The sequence below is a fragment of the Lycorma delicatula genome, chromosome 10 (assembly GCF_047948215.1).
Source record: "Lycorma delicatula isolate Av1 chromosome 10, ASM4794821v1, whole genome shotgun sequence".
In the NCBI taxonomy this organism is placed as follows: Eukaryota; Metazoa; Arthropoda; class Insecta; order Hemiptera; family Fulgoridae; genus Lycorma; species Lycorma delicatula.
The window spans coordinates 3,824,050-3,850,909 of NC_134464.1; the positions used below are offsets into that span (position 1 = coordinate 3,824,050).

Below are 26,860 nucleotides of genomic sequence, written 5' to 3' on the forward strand. Positions count from 1 at the left end.
AAAATATTGAGATAAGACATATCTTACCTTAATGTCTATTTATTTATTTATATAATTATTTTACTGAAATTAACTTTTTAAGATTCATATTATTCCTGTGTTCTGTTAAATTATATTCTAAATTCTATTAATTTAAACACCTAGTACAGAATATAGTACCGTCTAGATAAGACATAACTTAATTTTACCAAAGTACTTTTGCAGGATCTCACACCCTCAGTTCTGATTGAATATTTAATTAAATTGAACATTAAAAATGTTAGAATAATGAAATTTATAAATAATAGAAATTATTAAAAATGACATAAAATTAAGTACATTAGAAGAATATTACATATATAGATACAAGCAAAATTTTAATTTGATAAACCATCAGATAGTGTTTGAGGGAGACAGTCTTATAAAAACTGCAGTAGATAGCAGTAGCAGCACTCATATCATAAATTAATACACAATTTTAGTATTTTTAATTTCTAATATGGAGTTTAAGTAAATATTTCAATCATGACTGGGGATGCGGGATTCAGCGAAAGTTCTTTCATGGTAAAATTAAGGTAAGATACATCTTATTTCAATTTTCTGTACTAGGTAGTTTATATTAATAGAATTTAAAATATGTACTATTTTAAAGCTAATTGTATAATATAAAACTTATTCAGCCATTCCACAAATCACAGGATTAAAGAACATTCTTACCTTACTTTTTTCCATTAAAGCGCTTTTGGGCATAAGCCCATCTTCAGTAATGTTTTTTAAATTTTACTTTTTTACATTTACACAGTAGATAACATGATGCATTAAAATTTATAGAACAAATATTTGTTCAGTCAAAAAAAAAATTAATTTGAAAGGTTATAATATTAAAATTTCCTTTAATATGCTATCTATTTGTTAATACAGTGCTGTACTTAAATATCTAATTTATTTAAAATTCTGTCTGTGGATTCATTCGGTTGAATTTATGTTTATATTTATATTCATAAAATCTTTCTAAAATTTCTAATTTTTTATTATTACTTTTGTATTCAATATTTACTTTTTCAATTATTTTTAAATTATTTTCCAAACTAGTTAAATTATGTTTGTTCATTATTAAATGGTCTGGTAGATTTAAGAAACCTATTTTTTTTATTTTTAAATGACTTGGAAAAGTTCATTAAATCTATCTTTAACAGTCGTATTTGTTTTTCTAATATGTACTTTTTCACAATGATTGCATTTTATTTTATAAATACCAGAAAAAATTAAATACCCATAATAAAATTTTATGTACATGATTTATACCGCAGACAATTTTACTTTCAAATACTTGTAGATAAATTTCTGACATTACCACATATAAGGGAAAACCCATAGGTAATGTGTTTTCTTGTGTATAACATGTACTATTAAATTCAAAATAATTTTGTTTACAAATATTTCTAATTATAGTTATAATATTATTTATAAATTTTTGGTCTTCACCTGTATTTATTAATTTGTTTTTTATTAACAAAATTGTATAATCAATAGGAATACAGGGGTACTTGTTAGTTATATCGAAGCTATCATTTTTGTTTTATTTATAGTTAATTTATAAATCAACTCATACCTTTTTTTTTATTATATTTATATTCTAAATTTATTTTTGATCTAATTATTTTATCAATCATTTTAGTAATTTTATAACTAGAAGCGGTCTTGAAATTGATTAATGATCTCATAGGGATACCTTCTTTATGTAATTTAAGCAGAATTTAATGGGGAAATTCCTATAAATATTATTTAAGGTGGTAATAAATTGATAAGGAATTTTAAATAAATTAGATAATCAGTACAGTACTGTATTAGTAAAAAAAAATTTTTTTTTAATTGATTACAAATATTTGTTCTATATACATTTTAACATATCATGTTATCTATTGTGTAAATGCCAAAAAAGTAAATTAAAAAAAACATTACTGAAGATGGGCTTAAGCCTGAAAGCGCTTTAATGAAAAAAATGAAGGTAAGAATGTTCGTTAATTCTGTAGTTGTGGACTGGCTGAATTAGTTTTGTATTATATAATTAGCTAGATTTTACATATAGAGGAGATTTGGACTACAAAAAATTTAATTTAAATAAATTAATATATATATATATATATATATATATTGTTATGCAGTTACAATTCAATACTAAGCAGTAATTATGAGAAAAAAATTGAAAGCTGTTTTCAGTTTATTTATTCAATAAATTAATTTTTTTTTTAAATCTTCCATTTATGATATCTACTAAAATGTATAAAGTAAAAGAGAGAGAGGTATCTGTCTTGTGAAAAAAAAAAATTGAAATCAGCCCATTTGAAGAGTAGGACCTAAACATATATAATAAACTATTAAGTCTGTTAAAGGTGCATGAACCTTGCCAGAAATCAAATCTAAATTACACTGTTATTCTACCAACTTGACTGGCCATGTTTTACTTTATCATTTCATTTGATGGTCTTAAAAGTATAATGTAAAAGTAAAAATATACTATTAGACAGATTTTGAAAATTATGATTTGTTAAATAGACAGCAGTAGTTTGAGTTTTCAGTCTGCACTTAACAAGACTGACAGTAGTTTGAATAATATAACATGTAATTAGTTTGAATTATTTTACATGCATTTTAAAATTTTTATGTTTTAAAATAATTCTGCAAGAAAATATGCTTTCTTTTCAACGAGCAGTTCATTTCTTCCATTTTATTATGTTGGCGGTTGTGTTTTATAAAAAAATCAGTAAGTCATAACATCAGTAGACATTTATTTTTATTATTTCTTTTAAATAACATTCTACGAGTCGGAGCGTGGAATGTTAGAAGATTAAAAAAGGTTGGAAGGGTAGAAAATTTAAAAAGGGAAATGGATAGGGTAAACGTGGATATAGTAGGAATTAGTGAGGTTCGGTGGGAAGAGGAAGGCGACTTTTGGTCAGGTGACTTTAGAGTAATTAACTCAGCGTCAAATAATGGGCAGGCAGGAGTAGGTTTCGTGATGAACAAACAGATAGGGAGGAGAGTGGAGTATTTCAAGACGCATAGCGATAGAATCATTGTAATAAGGATAAAATCAAAACCTAAACCGACAACGATTGTTAACGTCTATATGCCTATTAGCGCCCATGATGATGATGAGGTAGAATGTGTATACGAAGAGATTGATGAAGCAATTAAACACGTAAAAGGAGATGAAAATTTAATAATAGTTGGAAGTTGGAATGCAAGCAGTGGAAAAGGAAAGGAAGGAAATGTAGTGGGTGAATACGGGATGGGCAAAAGGAATGAAAGAGGGGACCGACTTATAGAGTTTTGCACGAAGTATAATTTAGTAATTGCCAACACCCAATTTAAAAATCATAATAGAAGAATATACACTTGGAAAAAGCCAGGCGATACTGCAAGGTATCAGATAGATTATATCATGGTTAAGCAAAGATTTAGAAATCAACTCGTTGACTGCAAAACTTACCCTGGAGCAGACATTGATAGCGACCATAATTTGGAGATAATGAAATGTAGATTGGGGTTTAAAAACCTGAAGATAAGGTGTCAGATGAATCGGTGGAATTTAGAGAAGCTTGAGGAAGAGGAGGTAAAGAAGATTTTTGATGAGGACATCGCAAGAGGTCTGAGTAAAAATATAAGGTAGAAAATGTAGAAGAAGAATGGGAGAATGTTAAAAAGGAAATTCTTAAATCAGCAGAAGCAAACTTAGGCAGAATAAAGAGAACTGGTAGAAAACCTTGGGTTTCAGACGATATATTGCAGCTGATGGATGAACGTAGAAAATATAAGAATGCTAGTGATGAAGAAAGTAAAAGGAACTATCGGCAATTAAGAAATGCTATAAACAGGAAGTGCAAACTGGCGAAAGAAGAGTGGATTAAAGAAAAGTGTTCAGAAGTGGAAAGAGAAATGAACATTGGTAAAATAGACGGAGCATACAGGAAATTTAAGGAAAATTTTGGGGTACATAAATTAAAATCAAATAATGTGTTAAACAAAGATGGTACACCGATATATAATACGAAAGGTAAAGTCGATAGATGGGTGGAATATATTGAAGAGTTATACGGAGGAAATGAATTAGAAAATGGTGTTATAGAGGAAGAAGAGGAAGTTGAGGAGGATGAAATGGGAGAAACAATACTGAGATCTGAATTTAAGAGAGCATTAAAAGATTTAAATGGCAGAAAGGCTCCTGGAATAGGCGGAATACCTGTAGAATTACTGCGCAGTGCAGGTGAGGAAGCAATTGATTGATTATACTTACTGGTGTGTAATATTTATGAAAAAGGGGAATTTCCATCAGACTTCAAAAAAAGTGTTATAGTAATGATACCAAAGAAAGCAGGGGCAGATAAATGTGAAGAATACAGAACAATTAGTTTAACTAGTCATGCATCAAAAATCTTAACTAGAATTCTATACAGAAGAATTGAGAGGAGAGTGGAGGAAGTGTTAGGAGAAGACCAATTTGGTTTCAGGAAAAGTATAGGGATAAGGGAAGCAATTTTAGGCCTCAGATTAATAGTAGAAGGAAGATTAAAGAAAAACAAACCAACATACTTGGTGTTTATAGACCTAGAAAAGGCATTCGATAACGTAGACTGGAATCAAATGTTCAGCATTTTAAAAAAATTAGGGTTCAAATACAGAGATAGAAGAACAATTGCTAACATGTACAGGAACCAAACAGCAACAGTAACAATTGAAGAACATAAGAATGAAGCCGTAATAAGAAAGGGAGTCCGACAAGGATGTTCCCTATTTCCGTTACTTTTTAATCTTTACATGGAACTAGCAGTTAATGATGTTGAGGAACAATTTAGATTCGGAGTAATAGTACAAGGTGAAAAGATAAAGATGCTACGATTTGCTGATGATATAGTAATTCTAGCCGAGAGTAAAAAGGATTTAGAAGAAACAATGAACGGCATAGATGAAGTCCTACGCAAGAACTATCACATGAAAATAAACAAGAACAAAACAAAAGTAATGAAATGTAGTAGAAATAACAAAGATGGACCACTGAATGTGAAAATAGGAGGAGAAAAGATTATGGAGGTTGAAGAATTTTGTTATTTGGGAAGTAGAATTACTAAAGATGGACGAAGCAAGAGCGATATAAAATGCCGAATAGCACAAGCTAAACGAGCCTTCAGTAAGAAATATAATTTGTTTGCATCAAAAATTAATTTAAATGTCAGGAAAAGATTTTTGTAAGTGTATGTTTGGAGTGTCGCTTTATATGGAAGTGAAACTTGGGCAATCGGAGTATCTGAGAAGAAAAGATTAGAAGCTTTTGAAATGCGGTGCTATAGGAGAATGTTAAAAATTAGATGGGTGGATAAAGTGACAAATGAAGAGGTATTGCGGCAAATAGATGAAGAAAGAAGCCTTTGGAAAAATATAGTTAAAAGAAGAGACAGACTTATAGGCCACATACTAAGGCATCCTGGAATAGTCGCTTTAATATTGGAAGGACAGGTAGAAGGGAAAAATTGTGTAGGCAGGCGACATTTGAGCTGCATCAAACCAGTCAAATGACTGAAGACAAAAAAAAAATTTCTTTTAATGCATTTTTTTATAACTTTTTAGCACATAAATATAGATTGACAGTAGTGGCAAGTTATATTTTATCTTTTTACCGAGATGAAATTTATTAGTTTTTAATGTACTGTGTCATTACTGCTTTAATATGTGGAATGGCCTTGTTTTATACTTTATTAAAAATAATGCTATAATTAAACATAATGAAAGTTAAAGTGTGATATTTTTTTTGTCATTCATGTATCATCAACAATGATTTCTTAAGAAATACTATTTCATTTATCTATTTGTGATAAATCTATTGTACATATACAGTATACAAAAATGAATATTACTGTCTTGAATCCCAGGTACTTGGCCTACTCTTTTCTAAAGGTAAAGGATTTTGTTTAAATGTTTTAACACATTTTCTATGACAATTTTTCCAATTATTAAACTCGCCAACCTAAATACTTGGTTAATAAATCTAATAAATGAGGGGTTGTAATAAATGGAAGTAATGTTTAAAAAGTTTTTTAATGATTAGAACCCCTCAAAAAAGCTTCATATGGACTCATATAATCCACTTCTTGCGAGAAAGAATGACAAAAATGCAAGAAAATATCAAATTTCATGATTATTTATTGTTAAGCTAAATTACAACATGAAAGCAAAAAAATTATTAAAATTAAATTTGTACGTTAGCAGAAAGCTATATGTAGAAGAAAGTGAAGATGGTGTTTAAAATATTTTACTTGCCAGGCTATGGTAATATTCATTTTTAGCTAAAAATGTCAAACGCATTAAGGAATTACTGGACTGAATTTTATTGTCTGTTTTGCACCATGTACATCTTATAATAATAAATAAAAAATTTTTTTAAGGAACTTCATTTTAATGTTTAATTTACAGCAGTATACTTTTAACAAAAGCAATAATGTCTAAATGTTGCAGTTGTGGAGATTTAATAATCACAAAGTAAAGTTTAGAAAGTAATCAAAATGACTAATTTGAGATTCAGTAGTCTGTTTTAAACATTGTTATGAAAATTGCTTCAAATTTAAACCAGTCTGTGAACTTCACTTATAATTAGTCAGAATTAAGGTTCACAGTTATAATTAGTCAGAATTAAGGCCTTCAGAATTAGAATTTTAAAATCAATGTTTTTTTCTGCATCTATTTAAAAAAAAACAAAAAACAAAAATTGATTGAAAAATGTTTGAAAGAGTCAATATATGGAAAAATGAACAGACTAAATTTTTATATGTATTTTATGAAGATTTGACTGTTCATTTCTTAAATGTTTTTCCTCAGAATGTATCTATATAATGGAAAAGATCCAAATTCTCTTAGATTTTGCTCTGTACAGTAATTTAATAATATTTTTGTAAGAAAGAAATTAGTTGTCTTTTGTAATTATTTGTTTTTTTTTTTTTGTTTTAGTGTACATACTCAGAAGAGTCATCCAAAAGATAACTTGCAGAAAGAAGAATTATCTCCCTACTTAAATGTAAGAAATGGTTTGTAAAGAGCATGAGAAATGTTATGTGAGGTGTTAAATAATAAGAATTTTTTAATTCTGTTTGCTATGACTTTTTGACTGACTAGATTTTTTGATTGAACCCCACACAACAGCAGCACTAACTATAATGTACTTCAATATTTTCAGCCATATTAGATGCATAGTTCAGATTTGGGAGCCGATTAATTAGGATGTATTTTATCATGCATACATTTTTTTTTTTTAGCGCACATAGTGCCTGGAAGCAATAATTCTGCAATAAGTAAACTAGTTTTATTGCAACATATACGCTAAGTATATGGACAAGTAAACTAAATAACAGAAAAAAAAAAATTAAATTAACAAAGAAACCATACAATACAGAGGAAAAATAGGAAAAGTAAAATAAAATATAAAATACTAAAAAAAACATATTCAATAAATATTAAATAATTGAATATAGATGTACAGCTTTAAGAAACAAGATTTATCATATTGAGAAACATCCTCATATTGTTTCCTAGAATATCTCATGATAGCTCCTAATTTAAGTTTCTGACACAATGCCACATAACACAAGTAGTCACATCACAAGAATGTGGTGTATTGTTAGTTGGCAGTTACAGCGAGCACCAAATGGGTGCATTGATCTGATACAGTAAGTGTCCATGAGTAAGATTAATATACCCTGTTTGTAAATGGCAAATAATAACCTCCTCTCGACGGTTAATCCTGATTGAAGAGTTCCATGGCAGCACAGTATTCTGCATTGTTTTCTACTGTAGCAGACCAGTCAACTTGCCACTTTTCTCAAAGAGTGTGTTTAGCAGAATTAATAAAATTGGTAGTAGTAACACGAGTGGTGAAAGGCTACATACATCTTTAGCAGTTTGTTCATTACCCGGGATCCATGTTCATGGCTAGGAATCTAGCAGAAACTCACTTGTGTGTTGAGACTGTTCAACTCAGTGATTGCATTATGAATTTCGGTGATGATAGGATGCCTAGAACACAAATTTTCTAAAGCTTGGAGTGCACAACATGAATCTCTACAAATAAGAGTATGATGGTATTTTGGGTTAATAATATTCAAAGCCTTCTTGATGGTGTACAGTTCAGCAGTGTAGATACTTGTAATTCCAGGTAGACCAAACATATAGGTTTTGTCATTTGCAACAAATGTGCATCCAACGATATCATTCTGTTTTGAAACATCTGTCTATATTTCTGTGTCTGGGTTTGTTTTGGATAGAGATTGGTAAAACATTTGCTGAAAGATGAAAGGAATTGTTGATTTTTTTATTATGTATGGTGAGGTCATGATTAAAATTTGTGGAGTTGAGTCGCTACAGGGATAGGTTGGGAAAATAAAAAGGTATATTAAAATTTAAAAGGTACAGTAAATGCTGGGTACGAACATCCTTTGGTCCATCTATATCTTTTTATTGATGTTATTTAATCAGTTTCATGCACTTTCATATTCCTTTCTTCTTTGCGCTGTTATTTTCACATTAATTCTCATCCTATTGACCATCTCTTATGTGTTTAGTAAGTTATTTTTCTTCCTTTAGTTTTTACCACATAGATTACAATAAAATTTTATACTTAGGAGTTTCCGTCATCCTAATTCATTTTCTTAAGTTCTGATAAATCTCTCACACCAGTTAGTCTTAAATATCTTCATTTATCAATTCTTTTTTTTGTTGTTTTTTTTTAATTTAAACTATTTTTTTACACCTTTTTCTATAATGGTAAAATTATTATTAGAATCCAGTTTGTTAAGAGTACCCTAATAAGATTCTCTTTTTTAAATAAGATTAGCAAAGCACTTGTATCAGTTGAAATTGATTATAACAACTTGATGTTATAACATTCATAGTAGCTCTTTTCTATTATAAAAATTTAATAAAGCTCTGTAAAAAGTATTCAATGATTTTAAATATTATTAACAAATTATTTAGTAAAATGCCTTAACGATTACATTCTACATATCAAGAAAAAATTTATAAACAGGTTTATTGAGATAATTAGCTTAGATCCTTTTTTGAAATACTTTATTTTATTTTAATTAAAGTGGAATAATAAAATGATGTAGTTTGTATAGAAAACAGTATCTAAGAATACAAATGGTATTGGATTACTTTGTACTCTTTGAGTTTGAAGTTTGCTTCATAAAAAGGCTAAAGAATCTGGTTTTATATTAGTTCCATATCAATTTTAAATTAATTAATTTAATTTGATTTTTGCAATTTAATTACAGATTTATTAAAAGAAACTAAAAAACTGAAAAAACCGTGGCTAATACTTTTTTAAATACTTTTTAAATTAAGTAACAGTATGATTGTATGAATTGGCATAAAAAATTCTAAAAATATACCATATTGATGCCACAGCTTCTTTTCAGTATACCATATTGATGCCACACTACTTAATCTTTTATCTTGATTTTGCAAATATTAGTCATTTAGCAACTGATATTTCAGTCAAAGGTAGAATAAAGTGAGATTATTAACAATGCTTTACACTTATAATATAAAAAGGAGGAAATTATTAAGCTTAAAATTTATTTGCAGTTATGTAGTCTCAGATGTTCAAGGATATTAACTAGGCTAAAAACTAAAAAACTAAAACCTTGCAAATAATATCATGTAGAACACATTTAAAATTAATATCACAATTGTAATCATAAAATTAAAATAAATGTAAACATAAAAAATATAATGTTTTACTAAACATAAATAGAATTTAACAAAGTCCATGAGGGGTGTAAAGAGTTCCTTCTCAGATAACAGAAAGATTAAAGAACCAAGATGAAAATTAAGACTAGCCTAAAAACTAAATTATTAAGAAAAACTAAAATTTACAATTAGTAAGACAAAATATCACTACATACTTACTTAAAACTAGTATCACAGTCGGTGTCTTAAAAATAAGACAAAAAAATTTAAAAAAAATTTTGTTTAATGTAGAAGTAGAATTTAAGAAAGTCCAAAAGGGATGTAAAGGGGCCCTTCTCGGATAAAATGATTTTGAAAAATGGGAAGTCGTAGACGACATCCCAGATGGGGTGTTTGTGTGGTTTCCCGTAACAGGGAGTTTATTAGATGGCTTACCACCAGCTGTATTTACTCCTGCCCATACCAGTGAAACTTTGGGGACTGAAACTTTTAGACGGATCCCACTAGCGTTAGTTTCACTAGCTGCAACTACCGACTTTTTATTCATCTTCGTTAGTTCAGAAATAGTTGCAGTAGATGAAGCAACCTGACAACCTGGTCAGGTAACATCTGAACAAGGTTTTTCAGCTCTTTGCAGGATCCGCACTGTTGGTTACCTGCATTTGCAAGGGCTTTACTTGATGTATTGGCGGCGAAAGATACGTCTTGTTTAACCAGCTTCCGTGAGTTAATTGTCTTTTTATATTCTCTTTGGACAGCTGGGAAAGAAAGCTTTTGATTGGTACAGATCTTTAGGATTGCCTTCTCTTCTGTAAGAGTTGGGCAATCTTGTGAGCGAGCTGAATGTGTTCCCCCATAGTTGGCAGATATTTCTTCCCCCTGGCAATTAGTGTTGTTGTGACTTTCTTTGGCACATCCGGCACAAATTACAATTTTTGAACAAGATGTTGTATGATCGTATCCTTGACATTGGAAACATCATCGTGGATTGGGGATGAAAGATTGTACTCGAACCGACAGGTAACCTACTTGAATCTTTTCTGTTGGTACCGAAAGATTAAATGTTAATATAAGGGAAGGTGTAGGTCTGCTCCATTCTGTCGTTTTGTTATTCGTTTCACCTCACACTTCCTGGGGATGAAGCTCATTGACTGTTTCAGTTAGACCATCTCCAGAAAGTCTTGAAAAAAATTACTCCCCGGCTTGTATTTAGAGTTTTGTGGGAATTTTCACTTATATTTATACCATCCATATTACAGAGATGTAAGATAGATTGACTCTGCTCATCATTAAATGTTTCAATCACAATCAATCCGTCTTGTAATTTTCTGATGTTTTTCAGGGAACCACGTGAACCTATTATAACTTTGTTAATAAAAAAAGGCAAGACCTTAAGGAGGGAGCCACTTCCCTGATTATTTCGAAGAACAACGAATCAAATATTTTGATATTTAAGACTGATTGCATCAGTATTCTTCTGCATGACTATTATCCTCATCAGACAAAGCTAACCGAGGCCATTTCACTAGACTATTTGTGGTAGTTTTTTCAGATGGCCATCAACCATCATGATATTTTTTTGTGGACTAGTTAGTCATTTTGGTCTCATGAATACTAACAATGTAATGGACCGCTCCATCAGAGCGCATGTATACTGGAACGAGAGCTAAATATAACTGAGTTTGCCCAGGTGCCCAGAGGACATCGTTTGAGACTCACTACTTAGTGCTTTCCACCCATCAGCATGATAATTTGCACTTTGGGTTACAGTTGCATTTCGTAAAGTGTCACAACACCACAGAATGTAAGTGTAAGAAGAAATAATGTATGTTGTTGTTTAGTTGTGTAAGGGTATATGTTATAAATTGTATAGTGTAGAGTGTTCTGCAGCTTTGTGTGTAGTGAGGTTTATTTTTTATTTGTAATTGTAGAACTCCTTAAACAATTCTTTTTATTATGCTAATGTTTTCATTTTCATTTCTTGAAATTGCATGCTTTAGCAAGCTCCAAAACAGTTAAATTATGCATTGGTAGTAGTGACATTGGTGATTGATGATGGGTTGAGTTAATTACACATCAATTGTTTTGCTTTTGACTAAATATTCCACTTCAAACAATTGATCATGAAATATACATAATCAATTTTTCTTGAAATTTAAAATGAGAGAAAATTTTAAATATCAGACACAATTACATAACTGTAGAGAGTTGTATCATTATTTATTGACCTCTGACGGGGAGTCTTTAAGACTTTGGGGTTTGGCATCCCTACAGCCTTAGCCTCTGCAGCTTTTCTTCCCACTACACCCAGACCTTCAGAACCCTTTATAGTATATACTCACACACTACACCAAGAAAACTATAAATTGCAGCATGTACCCTTACACAACTACACAGTAACATCCTACAACATACACTCGGTGATCATAATAGCAGAAACTGAATTTATGGTTTTTTGTTAAACGAGTTATAGTTTTTTTTGTAATGATTTTTCTTAGTTTTTCTGCATTTGATTGAGTGGGGATTCCTTCTTATAACGGACAAGCATCTCTTGGTGTTGAAGTTAACTGAAGATTTTAATTGTAAAGTTTCCACAGGAAAAGTAAATATCACATTTTTAGGTAGATCCTTTTAGATAAAAAATAGCTACACAATCAGGTTTTAGAACCAATGACTTCACTATTTGTGATATGAGATTTCTTATTTAACAAATAAACTGATCTGCAGGTTCCATTTGATGTTCATCACAGTTATCTGAAATTTAAATTGTAAGGCTCACATCAACAACATCATGAAGTTTTGCAATTTTGGCACTAGCTATCCTTTACTGCAGTGAATCTTGGATAAATTAAAAAAGACAAAATAACAATCCCAAAATGGCATAGATGAGATTTTTAAGAAGAGTAAATGAGCAATACGATTAGACAGCTGTGAGATGAGGATAATTCACGCGCTTATATATATATGAAGATATTAGGAACAATTTGTAAACTTGGTCACATTCCAAAAAAAAGTTTTTTTTATAGTTCATTTCATCGAAATCAATTTTGAATTACATTATAGAACCTGTAACTGAAATCATAAATAACATTTTTTTTAGATTGTTCATTGCCCTGAGGCTTTTAAAACAGCTCATGTAATACTGATGTGTGAGTCTGGTGACAAAAAAGTATTAACAGCTATAATCACCAAATCTTACTGAACTCTAATATATCTAAAGTATTTGAAATCGGTGTCAAAAGTAGATTAATAGCTTTGTTTAAAGAACAGGAAGTTTTAAACGATAGACAATTTGATTTTAGATCAAAAAGATCCACAGAGGATACTGACCAACTTAACTTATTTGATATATAAATCACTAGCAACTGTTCAACCAAATCTATGTTTTATTGTAAACCTGGCAAAAGCTTTTAACTCATTAAATCATAATATACTACTTGATAAATTACATAACTTAGGGACTTGAGGAAATGTACATAAAAGCTACATAGTAAACAGAAAGCAGAGTTAAAATTGACAAAGTAGTAAGTCCTAAAAGAGAGATAGTCTGGAGCGCCACAAGAGTTATTTTAGAACTTACTTTATACAGTGCGTTTAGAAAGTCACTGTGCAGTTTGCTTTAGAATTATATGGTGTGTTCTGTTCTTTCAGCATTAGGTTCCTTGCCCTGTGAGTTCGTTGGGCCTTGCTCAGTAATAAACAAAGATGTCAGTTGTTTAGTTGTGATTGAACATTGAACATGCTTTTTTTTGTTTCATGATGTTTTGTTTATCAGAATCAGTAGTTGTGAGAATGTAATGATTCTTTCGGTAAAGGAATGCATTTTTTTCATCAAACACTTTCATGAAGGTGACAAGTATACTGATTTAATGAAGCATTAGTTTTCTAAAAAGTTTCCAAATATTCCTGTTCTTCACTCAATGCAGTTCAAACACTTATGAAACGTTTTGAGCAACAAGCTCTGTTGAAGATGAATATGCTGATCGAAGTAGAAGACCACCTAAACTAAACAAACAGAAGCTGCTTGATATTTCAGATGCTGTGGGTGAAAGTCCATCAAAGTCAATGCGGAAGTTAGCACAACAGCAAGATATCAGACTCCATACTGCACATAAAGTTGTAAGAAAAACTGAAACTTTTTCCCTACAAACTAGTGTCTGTTCAAGAACTGAAACCTACAGAGCATGCCTAAAGACTAAATTATTTTCAGTGGTTTAAATGCTTTATTAACCAAAATTCTGTAAGTATCCTTGACATTACATTTTTCAAAGATAAAGTGTGGTTTCATCTGGTAGGATATATTAATTCACAAAATATACAACTGTGGTCGACAACTAAATTCCATGAATTAAACGAATTATCTCTACATGAAGTGAAAATTGGAGTCTGGGTTGATGTAGTAAGTAGATTGAGTTTTGTGGGTCTAATCTTTTTTGAAAATAAAGTTAATAGTGATTGTTGCTGTACTGTTTTAACAGACTTCCATTAGTCGTTTAACAGAAGTGGAAATCAATCACGGTTGGTTCCAACAAGATGGTGCTACAGTACACAGCTAACTGGTCAATGACTTTTTTACAAAATTTCTTTGGTGAACAAATCATTTCAAGGGGTTTATGGCCTGCATGTTCACCCAATCTATCTCTCCCAGATTACTTTCTTTGGGAGGGGGGGGGGAGTGAAACAAGCAGTGTATTGCAACAGACCACGCACAATTAACAGTACATCAGCTGGTTAAAGTGTTTGAAAACAAGTTGAAACGTATGCAGTGTTGTATTGATGTTGGAGGGGATCATTTTCAACACTTTTTATAAATTATTAAAGTTATTGTAATATCTGTTTCTATAAAATAATGAAATAAAAATATAAATAATTAAGAAAATTTTTCCAGTACCACTACCATAATTCTAGTGCACTGCAACTTTCCGAACACACTGTATTATATGTCAGTGATATGTAATGTGCACTTTAAACAACTAAGTGTAAATATTTTCTTTTGTTGAACACAAAATTTTCTTTTGCTCTATTCTACTCTGGATTTCATTAATAAATAAGGTTAGAACTAATTTTCTGGAAATAGTGAAATGGTTTAATGGAAATAAGCTGGTGTTTAACTATGATGAAACCAATATTTTGTCATCTGGATGTCACTATGATAACATTCCTGAATTTACACAACTAGAATTTAACGTAAATAATGAAGTAACTATTGTTAGAGTTAATACTGCAAAATATGTGGGTATATGTTTTGATTCACAAATGCGCTGGAATATACTCATAGAAAAAATTACTGCTGAACTAAGAAGAATGTCTTTTTTATTTAGTTAATTAAGGGAAGTACTATACCACATATACTGTGGATTCATATATTCAATCGTACAATATGGTATAGCTGTTTGGGAAGGAGCAGGGGAAAATGTAATGAAAGCATTAGATGTAATTCACAAAAGTTTAATAAAACAAATGTTATTTTATAATTGTAGAATCTTTCTGAGCAACTATATCAGAAATTGTAAGTATTAGAAAAAAAATATACTGCCTGCAATCGGATAAACAAATTTTAAGAAATAAAACTGTTGAATTTGTACAATGCATTAGAGCTTTAAGATCAGCTGATCATTTTTTGTGTTTCATACCTCAGACTCCTAAAGAAATTGCAAAAAGGAATAATATATATGCTGGCACCATAATTATAAATTACTTACCAGTTCAAGTAAGTTAAGTTAACAGTTCAAGTAAGAATAAGTTTATCCAGTAGTAATAATATCTCTATTGAATTTGGAATTAGATTTAAAAGAAAAAATGGACTATGAACTGAGGCAACAAATAGATAAAACAGTTACACTAAGAAAGAAAATGGAAATGGAGTTTCAAAAGTAAAAAGGTACAAATAATTGATGAAAAATTATATTTAATTAAAATAAAAGATACAGATTAAATCTATATTTATAAACTTTCTTTTAGTATTAAGTATTTATAGGTTAGAGTATACATTAGTAATATTAATTGGAGGGAATAAGTGTTTTGCACTTTAGCCTAATTAATTGCGGTGTAAATGTAAGTATATATTGTAGTTACTGTTATTTTTTAAAATAAAAAACTCCAAATTCTATAAAAAGGACAAACATATTCAATATAATTGTACTTTTAAATTGTGGTGTAGTAGTAGTAAATTTACTTGCTAAGGATTCAACAAATACCAAAAACGATCTTGAAGAGCTGTTTTATAGAGTATCAGCAAGAAAGTTATCCTAGATGTATGTTTTACATGTTTATATGTATCTTTAATTAGCGCTACAAATATTCATTTATCTCATAAAAATTATTATTATTTAATTATGTATGTTTATTAGAAGCTATAACTTCTGTTTTGTTTCTGTTTCTGTTTCTAGTGAAACAGAAATCGCTTCCAAAAACAGTTCTCAAGAATAATCCCATACTAGGCTTATTTGTATGGTTAGAAAAGCAAGGAGAAGGGGGGTTCTTTTGCCTTTTCAACAAATTAAATATTTTTGCACATCAAGTTACCAAGCCGACCAAAATGCATATGATATTCAGCCCTGTAAACAGCACCTTCACTCTGTTTACTATAAAGTAGCTTTGCTGTTTAAAAATTAAAGCTGTTTAGAAATTATAATTACACAGAGTAAATGACTCTGATAAGAGACAGGCAAATATAAAAGCAGAAAATTAGTGTATTTTTTTTTTCGATTGTGATAGCGCATTATACAAGGGTAAGTCAATTATTATCCGCAATGTAGTTGTAAATTTTATTGCAATACAAATAGGAAACTTACATGTACATCATTTTTCAACATAGTCCCTTTGCATTTCTACGCACTTGGTCCATCGTTGCACAAGCTTCCTGATGTCCTCATAAAAGAAGGTTTTTGGTTGAGCTGCGAGCCAGGAATGCACTGCTTCTTTCACTGTTTTGTCCAAGATAAATCGACAGCCCCTTTATGCCTCTTTGAGTGGACCAAACAAGTGGTAGTCAGAAGGGGCAAGATCAGGACTATACGGACGATGAGCCAATACTTCAAAGTTGAGTTTCTGGAGTGTTTCAGCAGTGTGGGCAGCAGTATGTGGATGGGCATTGTCGTGCAACAGCACAACATCTTTCGACAGCAGTCCTTTGCATTTGCTTTGAATTGCAGGCTTCAGCTTGGCAGTAAGCATCTCACTGTAATGCGCACTGTTTATTGTCGTGCCCCTTTGCTCATAATGTTCCACTACTGGGCCTTGTGAATCCCCAGAAAACCATAAGCATCAGTTTTCCTTTCCTGCGGATGGTTGGGTCTTGAACTTTTTTTTTGCAAGGCGAGTTTGGATGTTTCCATCCCATACTCTGCCGTTTACTCTCCAGCTCGTAATGATAGATCCATGTTTCATCACCAGTGATGATTCTGTCCAAGAGGATGTCCCGTTTGTTACCATAGCGATTCAAATGTTTTTGGCAGATGTCCAAGCGGGTTTGTTTATGCAACTGTGTAAGTTGTTTTGGGACCCATCTTGCACAGACTCTATGAAACCCAAGTCTGTTGTGGATGATTTCGTAGGCAGAACCGTGACTAATTTGCAGGCGATGTGCCACTTCATCAATAGTTACTCGTCTATGTAAGAAAACCATGTCATGTGCACGCTCAATATTTTCCTCATTTGTAGCGGTAAACGGTCGTCCAGCTTCTTCGTCGTGCGTAACACTTGTGCGACCATTTTTTAATTTTTCAATCCATTCGTAGACACTCCGTTGCGGCAACACACTGTTCCCATACTGTACCGAAAGTCTTCGATGAATTTCGGTCCCTGATACACCTTCCGACTGCAAAAAACAGATCACTGAATGTTGCTCTTCTTTGGTGCAAGCAGAAACGGGAGCAGCCATGGTTAACAGCAGGGCAGCGATAATGTAACTAACCTAGCAGCATCAAGCCTGCACAGATATAACAACAATTAAACCACGCATGCATCATCTACGCAACACGACAGTACTACTAACATAAACAAAAATATAACTAAATTGCAGATAATAATTGACCTACCCTTGTAAATACTGTAATTACACAATAGAGGGATTTTTAAATTATTATTGATTAAGTATTATTGTTCATATTTTTCAGTGTGTTATATCTCAACCTAAGGTTTGGTCTATTCATGCCTCAGCATTATTATTTCGTTCTCGTCTTGAATTAAATAACTCCCGCACAATAGATCGTTCACTTAAACAGTCTGAGGTAAGTTACACATTAAAATTTGTTAAATTTTATTTGTTTTCCTTTTTACGACAAGAATTTTGTAGCATGTAAAAATCAGTGTTATAGTAAATTGTTATAGTAATTTTTTAAAACAAGAACTTCTTGATCAGCAGTCATCCCATCACAGAGATTACTGGACGCTAATCTTTGAGATGTATAAGTCAAAAGATCAGATTGTAAGTAATGCAGTTTACATTCTTGCCTGAGATATGTAATTAATCGTTTCAGAATTCTGAACATAATAAATGATAGTTTTTTAGGATCTAACATAATTTGTTTTCAGTATATATAGTTCTAAAGGTTGGGAGGCTTAATTAGAATAAGTGCCAATATAGGATTTAATATTCTATACACCTATGTTTCAGTATAATCGCAGGAGTGCTTGAGGTGAATATTTGTCTAGTGAATTTGAAGTGCAGAAAACTTTTCAATATAGAATGATGCCAATGCCATCTAAAATGAGGATAGCAATATTTCTAGTATTAATTCTTATTTAGTAATCTCTACTAAAACTAATAGTCACTTATTCCAAAAAAAATAATATCCACCCTACTAGTTCAGATAATGGAACTGTTTTCACATAACACAATAAAAAATTCTTTGGCTTACCATATTATGCTTTCACTGCCAGTTTGGAAAATAAAAATGCTTTCACTAAACTGATTGAAAAAAATTTTCCCTCAAATTTACTGTATTTCCCTTAACATTATTTCATGTGTTTGTATTTAATTAATATTAGTTAGACACTGGGAAACAAGAAAGAATTTTTTTTGTCTCTGGAAGAAAAATAAGTGATTCTGGTTGTATTTTTCTCCTGAATTCAAATATGATATCGATTTTTCCCCATCACGCAAGGTTTTAGAGAGACAAGCGTTTATAATTTCAAACATTTTAATACTTTCTGCATTCTTAACATTACACTATATTCAAACATTTGACTCGTCTAGAAAGTAAGAAGTGATGATTTTCTGCTATATATCGCCTGTGGAGCATCCCTCTTGATGGTCCAACAATAATTGACCAGCATATTAGGATTCCATTTGCCTTGATATCTCTTTTCCATAGCCGAAATCACCTGATGAAAGTGTTCCCCATGCTCATTGCTCATTGAGACAAGATATTCCAGGAAGAAATCTAGGTGCAAGTGCAGGAAGTGTACTTTTAAGGACATATTACAACCCAAATTTTTATAAGATCGTTGGTAATATCACAACAATTTTCCACCTTTTGATTTCCCAAAAAACTCTGATTAACATTTTTGAATGCTTGTCAAGCTGCTTTCTCCAGTGGATTCGGTAGTTCTTCAAACTTTTCATCATGCATTAGTGATGATGGTATTTGTGGACCCTTATGCTCATTAGCCAAGATTTGACTCCGGCTATAACACAGACTGCCTACCGCGTGACTGTTCTGTAACCACCTATAACAGTCAGCAAGAGGAGTCGCTGGGCCCACAGCAAAAGTGTCTGCGCAATACCTAAAAGCCATGCAGTGAGCCCAGACAGGCGCAGCATACAGCATAATTGCTTCACTGACACCTTTGTAAAGGATATGCATGGTACAGTAATTCAACCCCCCAATCGGGATGAATGACTACAGATTCCATAAAAAGCATCAGCAGCCTTTTTTTGCTACATACTGTAGATGTTCGTTGAACCGAAAATTCTCATTAAGGAAAACATCCAGGTATTTTTGAGTCGTAATGTACCGAATGGGGAGATTAGCCATCCGAACCCGGAGTATTTGTGGACCGACGAATATTCCTTCTTTAATTTTTGCATCACTAATTTTAGGAAACTTCTGTTTTAAGTACATGAAACCAGGAGTATTGTCCATGGCCTTGATGAAATTCTTCAGTAATCCTTGTTTGATACGTAATGGAGGTAGGTACACATTTTTAAGATTACACAATGGATCATGTTTCTATTTTTCTGTTCAGGAATAAGTGATTCACGTTTAGGACATTCTTTTCTAATGAAATGGTTTTTTCTGTCCCTACTATTCCACCCACACAAAAAATAACATTCCTTTTGTAACCAATCTGCAGACCAAGAATAAGTGCAGTTACCTTCAAATCACCACAAATATTCCATTCATACACTGATATTAAAGCTTTTCTAATATAAGTTTAAAATTTTGATATGTTTCTTTCATACTAGCAGAGTAAGCCACAGGTACTGATGGGAATTTATTGCTATTATGCATAAGCACAGCTTTTAAACTAATTTTAGAGGAATCAATGAACAAGCGTTATTCTGTTGGGTTATGTTCATTATAAAATGTCTCCATAACAGAAGAATTGTCATTACAAAACACTAATCCATTCTTCAGAAAAATAGGCTTTAAATTCAGAATGATGATTGCAATAAGTATATATCTTTGCATTCTTTTGAAGAAGATTCTATCCTTTCAGCTGGGCATTTCATACTGTTTATTTGGATAACTTTAAATCTCGTATGAGATTGTTAAGATTCTCTTGAGTCAGTAACTAAGGGTCAGATGAACTGCTTTGTTCAAAAGTTGTATCACCAGAATCTGTTTCTTTTTCTTCCTTACTTCCATCATACTCTGAGCTCTCTTCATCTAATGTCACATGTTCTGGAGGCTTTGATATGGGCAATTCTTCGCAGTGTGGAACTGGTTTCATTCCAGATTGCAATTTACAGTACACCACTGAATGTTTTGATTTTGATGTAATCCCTTTAATGATTGTTAAGCAGAAATAACAGTCAGATGAGTGATCTTTGGGTTCCCTCCAAATCATTGGGATAGCAAATGACATGTGGCGTGTGCCATAAAAAACAACAGATATGTGGAGTCCAGGCCTTGTTTGGTCCCCAACTTTATACCCAAAATAAAGTTCATAACACATTTTTACTAATGGAGTATGGTTTTGCTTTTGGGACTTAAGCATCACTTCACCACATATATAACAAAAATTGTTAGGATGATTTAAACACTCTAGTTATTTTGTAACTAACGACTAATTAGAAGAAATAAAGTTGTAAATATGAAATACACAATAATTCAGACACACAAAGCACTCACAATGATGTGTTTACTGGCTGGTTCACTACTATCTCACAAATGGCATCGTTCTGGTGAATGTGTGCTACACTAGATCACGTTTGTACATGCCTATACATGTCTGAACCTCCACAACAGTGCAACACTAACCTTTGTGTTAGCTCATTTGGTTACATAATATTTACAGTGTTCTAGGAGCTTTTACTTGACAATGGACAAATGGATGAAAAAACATTTTAAAATATTTAAAAAAATTAAAATAACAAAAAAATTGTGGGTGATGGAGAAATTCTGAATGCATACTAAAAACAGGATTAAAAACTGCATAAGGTACCATCTACTGGTACTCCTGAGACAAAAATCATGTTGACCAGTGTTTTACATAATATATCTTGTATTAATATTTATGTGGCTTGTATTTTAATTATGAAATTTATTTCTACTTTAAATTAAGTTTACAAATAATGTTGTTTAACATTTAATTTTTGGCATAAAAAAATAGTAGAATGTATTAGGTTCCAGTAAATAATGTTGGTTCAGATGTTCAAATCCTAATTGGTACGACATTATTCATTCACATAATTTTATACCGTATTCTTTGGCTTAAGCTTCAAGCTTATTTATTAAATTATATATAAAAAAAAATGTAATCAATGTTATTTGTCTAGGTTCTTTTTTTTATTTTATTGTATTAAAAACATGAAATTGTGTATATATTTTTTTATTATTATTAAACTATGTATTTTTAGTAAATGAATCTAATTATAAGTACAAGTTTTATTTAATTTTATTTGTTAACTTTCAGGTTTTGGTTGAATGTTTTAACTCTGATAACCCGCCAGTGCATTATCGTCTAGAGTATATCTTTTGTTCACATTTACCGCCTAGATGGAAAGTGGAAGCTGATTTTGCTTCTATTCTCATTACACTCGGTGCAGTACAGTCAGCATTAGATGTATATTTAAGGTTACAGATGTGGGATGAAGTAATTGCGTGTTATAATTTTCTCAAATTAAGACATAAGGTATTTGCTCTAATTATTTAAATTTATTTTGTATAACTTTATACATTTATTAAAATCAAATAGCTTTCTTTGATGTTATGTTTTAACAAGATTCTTTTTTTATGAAGAATATTTGCGTAAATTATTTTAATTTTTTTTATCACAAAGTGTTCGATTGCATTTTACTAAAGATCAGATAGAGTACTAGGAGAAAGGAAGAATTGTGCTGGGGTAGAATTTAAGAGGTTGACTACATATATATTTATATACACACACACACACACATTGAACACAGAAAGTAATAATAATGTATTAGAAATTTTAGAAAGGTTTTATATATATATAAATGTAAATTTAACCTAATGAATCTGCAGACAGAATTTTATAGGGACATTCTTATTAATATTATTTAAGTTGGTAATACATTGATAAGAAATTTTAAATAAATCAGATAATTAGTACAGTACTGTATTGATATTGACAGCATGTTAAAGATGTTAAATAGTATAATGTTTAAAATTTTTTATTGACTGATCAAATATTTGTTCAAAAATGTTTAACGTATGTATTTTAATATGTAAATGTAAAAAAGAAAAAAATTAAAAAATTACTGAAGATGGGCTTAGGTCCAAGATCACTTTGAAAATGAAAAAAAAAAGTTAGGTAAAAGTGTTCTTTAATTCTGTTCTTTGTGGAGTGGCTGAATAAGTTTATATTACATAATTAGCTAGAATTTATGTGCAGAGAAAATATGGACTAAAAAAAATTAATTTAAATAAATTAATATATATTTTGTTAAAATCAAATAATTTGTTAACATATTGACCACTGTGCTAAATCTAATGTTAAATAAAATATAAACCACCAAAATACAGTAAAGAAATATTTCAATTACAAGAATCAATTTTTGCATGTTCCTGCATCTTCAGTTGTAATTAAATTTTATAATTATATTAAAAAATATTTATTTATGATTTGTTAATTTGTCAAAATTGTTTTTTGAAAATTTTGAAATTTATTATGGATGAATACGCAAATTCTGCTGTCCAGTACTGGAATTTGCATAATCATATTTAGTACATTTAATTTTGCATAATCCCCTTAAGTCCTCTCTATTATTTTTATTATCGTTATTTCTTAAATATTTTATAATATAGTTATTTGGTTTATATACTTTTTTTTATATTTATTTTTATATCATGTACTTCAGTAATTTTTTCTTTTATTTTATTTGTACAATATTATTCTGGAAAAAACTATTACTAATCTCTGTGTTATTTTCTTGTTGTTTTTTGAAAAACTATCATTATACTTTACATTCTGTTTTTTATAAAAAATTTTTATAATTTTATCATCAAAATCATTAAATACTATTATTTGTTTTATTTCTTTCTTTCTTGAGTCTATTTTTATTGTATTTTTTTATATAATGAATAGCTCTAAAAATCAGTTTTTATTTGTATTAATTTTTTATGACCATCGGTGATTAGAATTTACTTGTATTGTGTTACTATTTTTTGTGGGTTTTCTATAAGCTGATATTTCTAAAATATCAAAAAATATATTTTTCTGTTATGAGGGACGATCAGAAAGTAAGTTACAAACCCTCCCTGAAACAAACACATAAGACAATTTTTCTGTTGGAGTAGTAGGAGTGTGGTAGGGACTAAGGGTGAGTGAGCCAGTCGCGGTCCAGATGCCGACTCGGACAGTCCAGTGCTGTTACTTATTCTAAACGTAAACTTAAACGACATGCTGTTTCTTATATGAGTCGCGGACTGGCTGCCGTGGACTGTAAATGTATAAACTAACCTAATTTGTATGTTAGTACTGTGTACTATATTAATCTTAAACAGATGTGTGTAAACGCAGTATTAAACTTATACTTATGTTATACTTTATACTTTACGTTAAACCTTTATACTTTACGTTAAACCTTTATACTTTACGTTAAACCTTTATACTTTATACTATGTCAACCTCAAATAAAACTGTGGAACTTAAACGAGTGAATCTTATTTCACCTGCATTTTTAAACTATAAACATTTTCTTTTACTGAACAATAAACTACATATCTTAATCTACTTTTTGACATAATCGGTAAGTTTTTCTAAACGCTTTTCATAGCTTCCGACAGGTTTCCATTCTCATAAAAATTTCATCCAGTTTCCTTCAACCATTTGACTGCTTCCTTCAGTTCATCATCAGTAATGAAATGCTTCCCTCCCAATTGTCGCTTGAGAGGACCAAACAGGTGGTAGTCGCAGGGTGCAGGTCAGGACTGTAAGGTAGATGAGACCACACTCTCTCTGCAATCTCTCTAATTTTAATGCGCCAGTTACTCAAGATCATTTTATTCACGTGTTCTGTGTTATTTGTGTTTGTAATTGAAGAACACCCAGCATGCAGTTCGTCACTCACATTTGTTCTTCCGTTTCTAAACATTTGGTATCATTTTGTGATTATGGGGTGTAACATTGCATTCTCACCATATACCTCAACAATTTAGCGATGAATTTCACAATTGTAATTTTTTGCCTACAAAAATCGGACTACTGAATGCACTTCTATGCTGGATGAAACCTCTAGAGGACATGCCATATTGACAATGACATTACACATGTACTGAATGTTGTATAGAATTGCTGCTGGGGGAGCATGAAGACAACTACACAAAGACATTAATATATCTCTTTCAGTTCAAGAAAACGGCAAGGGTGTAATTTATTTTTTGGTCTACCTCTTGTAATTAACTTTAATAGAATTTACCTTATTTATGACTGTTAGGATTTTTTACACTACGTTTATATTTAAGATTCATTTTTATTCTAAGAATAGTAGCTATGAAATACGCAGGTGCTGTTTAAAAATTTATTAAAGTTTTTATAGAATTATTTATTTTATGTAATTTTTGGTAATCCAGTAAGTTTTGGGGGTGGTGTATATATGGATATAGTCTTGAGTGATAACTGTATTGGCATACATTTAGGTATTAAATCTTTTACAATTTTCAAATATTTGTTTGAAATCATTTTCTTCAATGTAATTATTCATAAGTTCTTTATACTTACATAATAATTGGTGTATTAGTCTTGTTCGATTTTATTATTAAGCTTATTTTTTTAGTTTGATAACCTCAAATTTTGTTATCGTTTGTTTATATTCTTTTTTACTTCTTCTTTTTCTTCATTACAGGGATTAGATTGTCTAGATCTATTCCGGTAACCATCTTTTCCTAGTCTCCCCACATCTCTTCTTCCTACAGGTTGATAAGCTAAGGTATTCTCTCTCACGTCATCCTACCCGAGTGGTTGCACTACCTTTGTCTATTTCGTTTTATTCTATCATATAATGGTTGTACTGAAACCTCTCTTTGTATATCCTAATTCCTGATCCTATCCCTTCATGTGCAACCATATACACTATGTAAAATCCTCTTCGCCACCACCTGAATTCTGCTATCAAACTTTTTGGTGTGTATCTACAATTTGCCACCATATAATAGAGTGGGGATGGCAGTCGTGTTATAAAATTTAATACGAGTATCTTTCTGTATTTTAATTTTTCAGATGTCTGTATGTTCCCACATGTTTTCTGAAATTTCCGTATCAATTGGGATATTTTTAATTATATACTTGTTACTATCATTTAAACTCAATTTAAAAGTGTATAAGATTATTAAAATTTTATTATTATCAAAAAAAATATATATTAGTAAAGTTCTTAACATTGTCATTTAATTCATTTTCTTGTTTTTGGTAACTGTTACGGGAATTAGGTTATTACGTTTTGTTAATAAATTTTGTATTGCATTGTGATACTTATTATTGTTATAATTACTTACTTAATTGATTTATTTTCTTATCAAAAGTTTTATTTAATCTTTCTTTGTGTCTCTTTTTTAAAATTAATTAAATCTCTCATATACATGAAAACAACAAATCCTTTCTCTCAATATCTGTAAAATATATATGTATAGTTTACATATAATATGTATAGTTTACTATAGTTGGGATTAGGAAAATTTACAATCATTATTCAAATTTTGTTTTATCTTTCTTCATCTCTTTTCAAGATCAAATTTCAAACATCTAGAAATTGGTTGATTTCTTCTTTTGTTACCGAGAAATTAAAAAAAAATAACCGGGTTATAAAAATCAAAAATCCATTTTAACACTTTTAATCTCTGAATTTCAAAAATGTAGACATAAATTTTTAGATATTCATATTAAGATTACTCACACCAAAAATTAAGTTGATATCTATGCCTGTTACCGAGAAATAAAAAAAATAAATAAATAATTTTATTGTTAGTCCATTTTAACCCGTTAAACTCGGAATTTCAAAGTGGATTTTCTTATTATGCATTTATACCGTAAGGAGAAAGTTATATAAATTTTTGCAAAGCCACTCACAGTTTTTATAAAAGCTTACTAATTTCTGGATAGATACTGGACATGAGTTCTTACACATTGTATGCACAGTGGTACCAATGTTTTCATTAACAGAAATGTAACAATCATTGTAAGGAAGAGTCCTATTTCCAGTATTTAATAGTTGTAAGGAAAAGTTAGCATCGCCAGCCCCTCCCCCCAAGATGAACTCTCATATTAGTTCTTAAGTTAATAGCAAGGGCAAATTTCTATAAGGGTGATTTAAGGCATTCCTGAATAACATCAATGATCGGAAATGGAACGATCCATTTATTATCAATATCAGTTATGTGTTAACTTGCATGTTTAAAGTTTTTGTATGACCTCTGTCCTCTGGACTTCTTCTATGATAAGTTGGCTAACCGTCGTTTGGAGTTTCAGTGTTGCAGATGTACATTCGAGGATACTTTTTTGAACATTTTCCATTTAT

The 26,860-nt window shown here is 30.6% G+C and overlaps 1 protein-coding gene across 3 annotated transcripts in view; it reads left to right on the top strand.

Annotated features, from left to right (window-relative positions):
* The window catches only part of LOC142331063 (tetratricopeptide repeat protein 27), a 97,600-nt gene that overhangs the window by 32,687 nt on the left and 38,053 nt on the right, over positions 1–26,860 (top strand). For all 3 annotated transcript variants that reach the window (XR_012757881.1, XM_075376711.1, XM_075376712.1), the window contains exons 8-10: positions 6,979–7,045; positions 17,832–17,945; positions 21,799–22,017. Coding sequence is in view for 2 of the 3 variants with exons in the window: in XM_075376711.1 (XP_075232826.1) it covers positions 6,979–7,045; positions 17,832–17,945; positions 21,799–22,017 (400 nt within the window). In the remaining variant the exon portion in view is untranslated. The remainder of the gene's footprint in view (positions 1–6,978; positions 7,046–17,831; positions 17,946–21,798; positions 22,018–26,860) is intronic.